We start from the raw sequence: 7,355 nt of genomic DNA, 5'->3' as shown, positions 1-7,355 counted from the left end.
AAAAAAAACAACACGAAACATGTTCCTTAAGGTTTTTCGTTATTACTTTTAATACATAGATACATATATACTACATATACATACATACATTTTATTCTGTGCAAAAGTTTGAGTTCTCATTTCCATAAACATTTATATATAAAAAACAAAAACTACTATGTAATACCTTTGAGCATATATACATATATCTATACATATGTATCGTATTTTATGTGTGTGTATGTGTAAACCTGTAGACGATTCCCTAAACACAAAAATATTTGGTGTTTTTCTAAATACATATACATATATATGGACACAAAAGAATAAGAGAGCAACTATTGAGCTATTATTAAGTGAAGCTTAGCACTTGACTTTTTGACTATTAACAGCACTCCGTTGGAGGGGTGGCAGGGGTGATTGCCATCCAAAAAGCGACGTGCAAGTATAGAATTTGTATATGTATGTATCCACCCAACCCGTGAGACCCAACAACTAAAAGGTAATGGTATGAAAAAACTACATAAGCTACGGCTTGCCACCATCGTTTGTTGTGGCCCCATCCTCGTTCTGCGCAAAATTGGTGTCCATATACAGATTTCGATCCGCTTTGTTTGACTGCAACAAAAAAACACGCAAAAATAACAATGAACTAGTGGGAAAAACATATAGAATGAAGCCACAGCTAACCTCGCGATACTTGTTCAAGTATATTTGCAGCGGTTCCACATAGTTGTCAAAGCCCAGGCTATCAAAAGCGGCTATCAAATCATCGCCGTTGACCGTCTTGCGATTCTCGGCGACGCTCCGTTCGATGGCCTCGCTGCTGATGAAGGAAATAAATTCAGACACGCACTCCTGTATGCACTCACGGGCGTCTTTTGCAATTTTGCCGTTCTGCGGCACGGGAACCTTCATGATTTTGATGATATTGCAAATGGGCAGGAAGCGGTCCTGTTCCCGAAGCATAATTCCATTATCCTGTTTGTCCGATTCGTCTGCGGCAAGAAACACTTTAATTAAAAGACAAAAGCCTGGAAAAATATACTACCGCCTACCACCCGACGCCTCGTCCTCTTCCTTGACCATCATATCCGTTATATATTGCTGGGAGTCCTCGCTGTTGCTCATTTTCTATTTTGTTGTATACAAAATTCAATTTGTTTTCCTATTTACCTAAGCTAGCTAGCGATGTGCAATAACTATCGATTGGTTCATCGCGTGTGTCAGATGTCTGTGTGAATGGCAATATTGCGATAGACGCTTTCTCGATAGAACGGAATGATCGCAGCGGTATGTTTTTGTACCTGGTACTCGAAGAGTATATACGGTATATTGTGTTTGCGGTCGGAGCAATGTGCGTAACGGTATAAATGTTATGACGCGTATCAAGGGTCTCACACGTTCCTTCTCGTTTTTGCCGTGTACCCGTGGTGAGATGGATATCCACGAATTGAGGATATGTCTGAAATCTCAGCCTCCAATCAATGTAAAAACAAGTAGTTCTGTGTTGGAGATCCATGTCAAAGAAATTATGCAGAATGCATCAAGATAGATAGAAAGCAAATTAAAATGTTAAAAACATGTCAGTCTAAGAAAAGATCATTATTAATGTATAAAATCAGCAGCGGAAAACGGAATTTAATGAATAATTAAAGGATTTAGGGGACCCAAATGTCCATATACTATACTATCGGATTGGTCATCAACACCTTTTGTTGACCATTTTAGTTTTAAACTTAATTTGGAATTATTTAAGTAAAAAAACTCGTGAAAACTATCCACTTATGTTGAGTATTGATTGATACATCGGATAAAGTTAGTATTTTTACGCTGAGAGTCCGAAATAGCTAGAAATATGAAATAGAACATCAAAATCGAGGAAAATGATTTATGATTACGGTATATTTTGAAAATGGAAGGGTACGTGTGGTATATTTTATCGATAATTCCGCGGTCACACTGATGATCGCAGCGGTATATTTTTTTGGCGTGTTGCTGCGATCCTTAACAAAAACGGGAAATGCACGTGGATCTAAGCTTAATTAAGGAGGAGATCGACATTGATGACACCACGATAAAGTTGGAGGTGGAAGAGAATGCACCGGACGAGCCAATGGATGTTTCCTGTGGTAAGCAGAAGGTTTGCAATTAATTGCTTTGTGAGGGCGTGTGCGCTGGTATTGGTGCCTGTTGATCTCGAATCTGCGCGTGTGAGTGTGCGCGCTTTGAGCAAGTGTGGGTCTGTTATTACGCATCGTACCGTTAACTTTTGGAGGAATATTTATTAAATGTTTAGTAATGGTGCCTTTTCAGCGAGTGAAGCAGTGAAAATACTTGAGGAGCATGCTGATATGATAACGGTACCACTCAGCGAGCAAAGATCGGAGGACGAGCGCCAGTTTATAGCCAGCCTTGGTACGATCGATGCTCAACAGGTAAGCAGCAGCAGCGGCAGGGCCTAACCATACACATACACACCCTTATATATGTACCTGCATGAACAAATACCGTGCCTCGAATTACAGTTATTCGAAGATTCGTTGGAGAACCAAAATGGCTGCGCATACGAGTGTCATATTTGCAATATGAAGCTACCCACTCAACTGGAGGTTAAGGCGCACTTGTTTAACCATCAGATGAACCGTCACTTCTGTCGCCATGGATGCGGTACCTGGAGCGGCACGTTGGAATTGGTGCTGGAACACGAATATCGAGAGCATTACGACGGCATACTCACTCTCTGTTGCAGAGTAAGCTTTAAATTCATATTAAATATCGCAGTAACTAATAGCAATTATTTCAGATCTGTGATTTAAGGGTTGATGGCGCCGACCACCTGGCCAGCCATATGAAAAGCCACTCCTATTTGACTCGTTACGTGTGCGCCATATGCCGTCGTAGTTTCTACTCTCAGGTGGGCCTGCTACTCCACCGAAAGAACACGACCTATGTCTGCGGACAGTTGGAGTATATTCCGGTAATTTCTGCGACACCAGAGCAAGTGGCAGCCAATCCGCTGACCTTTGTGCAGAATCAGCATGAAGAAGTTAATTCGCTGAGCATTGTGAAGATTAAGGATGAACCACTGAGCGTTGTAAAGTTCAAGGATGAGGCGCTGAGCAGTGTGAAGATTGAGGATGAACCGCTAGACGTAGATGGAATGGATCCTGCTGCACTGAAAGAGGCTGGTCTTGATGTTCACATCAAAGACGAGCCCTTGGACGTGGCCACGGAGACGGTCGACGCTACCGACATTATTCCTACAGAGGAGATGCCTGACTCTTCGAAAGGATCGATCTGGGACAGCCTACCCGTTGAGCTGAGGGGCAAGCTGCGATTGCCTGCCTTGAAGCCCAAGCCAGCGATAACAAATTCCCATCGGCCACCCCTCAAATGTAAGAATCCACAAATTATTATTCATCAAGGATGCATGTACAATACGAACATTGTTTTCTTGCAGTTGTCAAAATGAATGTCCCACCGCTAGCATCAAATGCCACTACTGGCGTGCAGCGGTCTATTTTCAAAGTTTTACCAAACGGCCAAAAGGTCAACATTACGAATTTCTTGAGCTTAAAGCAGTTGGCAAATTTAAAGACAAACGTGCATGAAAGTACCAAGCCCCCGATATCTTCGAATATACTGAAAGTATTGCCCAACAACTGCATGGTCATCAAGCTGCCGCCAAATACAAAAATTGTCAAGCTAACGAATCAGCCGAATGCACTTGCCGCTGAAAAGGCAAGTGGAGTGCCCTCGTCCCCGTTTCCGCAGAACGGATCTCCACAATTGCCAAAGTCGCTTACAATTAGCAAGATTACGCGAGAAGAAACCATTTTTCCCGCTCCGACGGCAGGTGCAGTGGATTATAAACCCATTAATCCTCATCGGGAGCGCGGCTACAGTCTGAAGAATAGACCAGAGTGTCAGGAGTTGATTACGGAAATACAAAATCAAATACGCTCCATAGAGAAGACGCTGCCATTGCCGGGCACAGTCTTATTTTCAAGAGCTGATTTGTTGACGAATTCAGTCCCTGTGCCAGTTCCTCCACCCCCGCCGACAGTTCCTCTTCCGGGGGAGCCCGTGGAGATGGAAGTGTTTCTAAATCCCATGGCGCATACGGTGATGGGGGAGCTGCGCAAGAAACACCCGGACTACAATTTCTTTTGGACTTGTCCCATCTGTGGACGCACCTATGTGCAGGGCTACTCATTCCGCGCGCATCTGATACAGGAGCACAAGCAGACGAGCGCCAATCTGCCACAGCTAAAGGTGAAATTAAAGCCCCAAATAAGTGAGTAAACCCACACCCTTCTAAATACAAACCACATGTGAACCATTTATTTAATTTATTTACATAGAATCCACGTGGACAGAAACGGTGGAGCCAACAAAAAATAAACCAGATTCGAACTCGAGCGAGTCCGAGCCTGCTCCACTGGATGATTTAGTCGTGGAGAAGCCATCAAAGCCTGCAACTCCAAAAAAGGAGATAACATTGGTTACAGCCGCGGATCCAGTCATCGAAATAGGCTTATCAGAGTCCGAACCAAAGAAATCATATATATTCAAGCCGTCTGATAAATTGAATAATGCGAAAATAGATAAAACAAATCGGTCGCAGTACCAGTGCCCCACGTGCCTCAAGATATTCACAACCCATGGCGGCATGCGCATTCACTTGTCCATCCACACGGGTGAGATGCCGTACCAGTGCCACTATTGCGACAAACGATTCCGGACCCCTGGCCAAGTGCGTGTGCACGAGCGCCGTCACACCGGCGAGAAACCTTTTCAATGCAAGGTAAAATTTTTGGACTTTTTATACCCGGTACTCGAAGAGTAAATAGGGTATATTGTATTTGTGGGGAATAACGGTTGTATGTAATGCACAGAAGGAAACGTTTCCGACCCCATAAACTATATATATTCTTGATCAGCATCAATAGCCGAGTCGATTAAGCCATGTCCGTCTGTCCGTACGTCTGTCCGTCTGTACGTCCGTCTTGTTGAGCGCCTGGATCTCAGAGAACATAAAAGCTAGAGCCACTTAATTTTGCATCCCGACTTCTGTATGCTCACACTGTTACAAGTGTATTTTAAAAAATGAGCCCCGCCCCCGCAAAAGGGCGAAAACCTCCCAAATCTACAATTTTAAAGATAAAAAAAACTTATTTATTGGTCATTCCGTAGGGAATGACCATATCTATTAGATCACCAAATTGGGATCTGATTGGATCATTATGATAGCCAGAATGAAGAAATTAATTTGCAGTGGCTAAACCCACCCTGTCCCGCTTTTGTTGTTTTTTTCACATTTTTCATTCACACTCTGCTTCTGCATTATGCGGCCTCTGCCTCTGCCGTGTCTCTGCCTTTGCCTCTGCCATGACTCTGCAGAGTGTGGCTCTAGGGGAGGGTGGCGAGCTAAAGGAGCGTGTTGGCGTGAGTAGTGTTGTTGATGTAGATGACAGATGAAGAAAAAGTTTAAAACTTGACAAACAACCGATAAGGTGCAGATGTAGTACTGAGTGCCGGGTATAAAAGTTGTGACGCGTAAGAAGCGTCTCACACGTCCCTTCTCGTTATTTACTTATTTACTTATTTACTTACACACAGATCTGCTGCCTGGAATTTACTCATCGAGAGACACTCATCTCTCACCTATCACGCCATATTGGAATGAAGCGTTACAAGTGCTACGGCTGTGACAAGTACTTTGTCGTGGTGAGCGGTCTGCGGGCCCATCGTCGTCTGCGTCCGGATACTTGTGGCAAGGTGAAGTTTACGGCCCGTGCCCATGGGCCGCGGGTGCGTGTCATAAAAGGGGAAGTCGTTTTCGAGCACCAGCCCAGCTACAATGGTTACTTGCGCAGTGAAGATCCGCTCGAGATATTGAAAGAGCGGGAAAAAATCGAGAGTAAAGCCACGCTAGAAGGTGCGGCGGCGGCTCTGGCTTTCCCTTTGGCTGCTCCCTTGGCGGCGGCTGCTCCCTTGGCGGCGGCTGCTCCCTTGGCGGAGGCTGCACCCTCGTCTGTGGCTGTATCCTTGGCTGCGGCCGTAGTCTAGAATTGTTGTTTTGTTAGTATTTTGCTTTTACACAGTTTGCTTTTGAACTAAAAACACATCGTTACCATGAATTGTACATACTCAAAGAACACCAATAAAAAATAAATTCATATTAAATTGTTAACGAATTGTTGATGGTACACAAATAGTTTGTATTTACGCTTAAGTGTCTTCCTACTTCATAGCTTTGTTGATCGTCACTCTACATTGATCCTAGAACTTATCGTTATCCGTTTGAACTTATCTCATCTTTCTGTACATTGTTACAGTTTGTTTGGTCTAATTTGGCATCATCTACTGTAGCCCGAAAATGCCTCTTATCTGAGGATTGATGAATTTACTCGTGTGTGTACATATAAATCAGAATAATTCAGCTTTTGAATATTTGTACCCATTTGAAAGTCTTGAGCTTGTTTACTGATAACACTAGAAGGTCATTTGAGTTTATGTTTTTTCTTTATTGAATTATTATTAACATGTATTTTATTTATTATTTAGGTTCCAAGCCGTCAAAGTCTAGTATCTATTCTTAAAACTAAGGACACTTTGCAGCAAGGGCTCATGCTGCGTAAAGTCGGAGTCTGTGTACTCTGCGATGCTACTAAACAGATCCTGTTCGCGCTCAACAGTGGATGGGCTCAGCTTGGCCTTCATTAAAGTGGCACCTTCGACAAAGTTATTGTAGAACTTTCCATCCTCAATGGCAAAATCACTGGCAACGCCAAGCAGGCCCAGAAGGTTTATTGCAATTACTTGAGACTCGGGCGATTCTGAATCAAGTTGGCCCTTGAGTCCCTCGAACACAGCTTGTAGGCCATAGACGTGCTCGAACTTCTGCTCTAGAGAGCCCGTCTCACGGACGACCGTGCCACGCTCCAGATACGACTGAAGAGTTGCAGTTCCAGGTCCGCGGTTGTTGGGCGGCACGCTCAATACAACTTGATCCACAAATTCTAGCGTTATGTCCAGCATGTTGTCCAATTGAACCTCGCGAATCGCCTCGGCATACCTGAAGAATTGGGCGATGATCGCATTTTGTGATTGAGGAGCAGCTGCACTACCAATGGTCTGTGAATAAAAATGTTTTAATGTTTCCTTTTATTTTGTCTCACAGAAAAATTCACCAGCACAGCCAGAGCCACAGACACAGTGATAAAGTAAGGCATCTTCGTCCAAAGTTTCGATTCGACTGCAAATATGTTGGGCATGCTTAGCGATTTTTATGGGTTTCTCATTATCGCTAGCAAGTCTTTGGCGGAATCGGTGGTTTGATCTCAATATTTCAATTCATTTATTCGTAC

General features: G+C 43.6%; 3 protein-coding genes across 3 annotated transcripts; 1 reads left to right on the top strand and 2 right to left on the bottom strand.

Annotated features, from left to right (window-relative positions):
• Window positions 1–128: 128 nt before the first annotated feature.
• LOC117588036 (nuclear transcription factor Y subunit B-1) lies at window positions 129–1,195 on the bottom strand. The gene is made up of 3 exons (XM_034279082.1): window positions 1,038–1,195; window positions 670–977; window positions 129–597 (listed from the first exon to the last, which is right to left on the bottom strand). The coding sequence occupies exons 1-3, from the start codon at window positions 1,108–1,110 to the stop codon at window positions 508–510; spliced, it is 471 nt and encodes a 156-aa protein (XP_034134973.1). The 5' UTR covers window positions 1,111–1,195; the 3' UTR covers window positions 129–507.
• A 746-nt stretch (window positions 1,196–1,941) lies between these two features.
• On the top strand, window positions 1,942–6,171 carry LOC117587830. Its single transcript, XM_034278792.1, has 7 exons — window positions 1,942–2,111; window positions 2,296–2,417; window positions 2,508–2,732; window positions 2,786–3,377; window positions 3,443–4,279; window positions 4,347–4,789; window positions 5,605–6,171. The coding sequence occupies exons 1-7, from the start codon at window positions 2,003–2,005 to the stop codon at window positions 6,052–6,054; spliced, it is 2,778 nt and encodes a 925-aa protein (XP_034134683.1). The 5' UTR covers window positions 1,942–2,002; the 3' UTR covers window positions 6,055–6,171.
• A 348-nt stretch (window positions 6,172–6,519) lies between these two features.
• Window positions 6,520–7,262, bottom strand: LOC117587760. The gene is made up of 2 exons (XM_034278692.1): window positions 7,179–7,262; window positions 6,520–7,122 (listed from the first exon to the last, which is right to left on the bottom strand). The coding sequence occupies exons 1-2, from the start codon at window positions 7,260–7,262 to the stop codon at window positions 6,571–6,573; spliced, it is 636 nt and encodes a 211-aa protein (XP_034134583.1). The 3' UTR covers window positions 6,520–6,570.
• Between the last annotated feature and the right edge of the window lie 93 nt (window positions 7,263–7,355).

The sequence above is a fragment of the Drosophila guanche genome, unplaced genomic scaffold (genome assembly GCF_900245975.1).
Source record: "Drosophila guanche unplaced genomic scaffold, DGUA_6, whole genome shotgun sequence".
Lineage (NCBI taxonomy): Eukaryota > Metazoa > Arthropoda > Insecta > Diptera > Drosophilidae > Drosophila > Drosophila guanche.
Note: the sequence above shows the minus strand (reverse complement) of the source record. Positions and strands in the feature narration are given on the sequence as shown.

What these genes read in the sequence shown, in the direction of transcription:
- LOC117588036 (XM_034279082.1), bottom strand. Translation starts at nt 1,110, where the DNA reads ATGAGCAACAGCGAGGACTCCCAGCAATATATAACGGATATGATGGTC. An exon ending in AGAGGACGAGGCGTCGGGTG is followed by an intron (nt 978 to 1,037) that starts GTAGGCGGTAGT and finishes TTCTTGCCGCAG; the next exon opens with ACGAATCGGACAAACAGGAT. An exon ending in ACTTGAACAAGTATCGCGAG is followed by an intron (nt 598 to 669) that starts GTTAGCTGTGGC and finishes TTTTTGTTGCAG; the next exon opens with TCAAACAAAGCGGATCGAAA.
- LOC117587830 (XM_034278792.1), top strand. Translation starts at nt 2,003, where the DNA reads ATGCACGTGGATCTAAGCTTAATTAAGGAGGAGATCGACATTGATGAC. An exon ending in GCCAATGGATGTTTCCTGTG is followed by an intron (nt 2,112 to 2,295) that starts GTAAGCAGAAGG and finishes GTGCCTTTTCAG; the next exon opens with CGAGTGAAGCAGTGAAAATA. An exon ending in GTACGATCGATGCTCAACAG is followed by an intron (nt 2,418 to 2,507) that starts GTAAGCAGCAGC and finishes CTCGAATTACAG; the next exon opens with TTATTCGAAGATTCGTTGGA.
- LOC117587760 (XM_034278692.1), bottom strand. Translation starts at nt 7,262, where the DNA reads ATGCCCAACATATTTGCAGTCGAATCGAAACTTTGGACGAAGATGCCT. An exon ending in CTGTGGCTCTGGCTGTGCTG is followed by an intron (nt 7,123 to 7,178) that starts GTGAATTTTTCT and finishes TTTTATTCACAG; the next exon opens with ACCATTGGTAGTGCAGCTGC.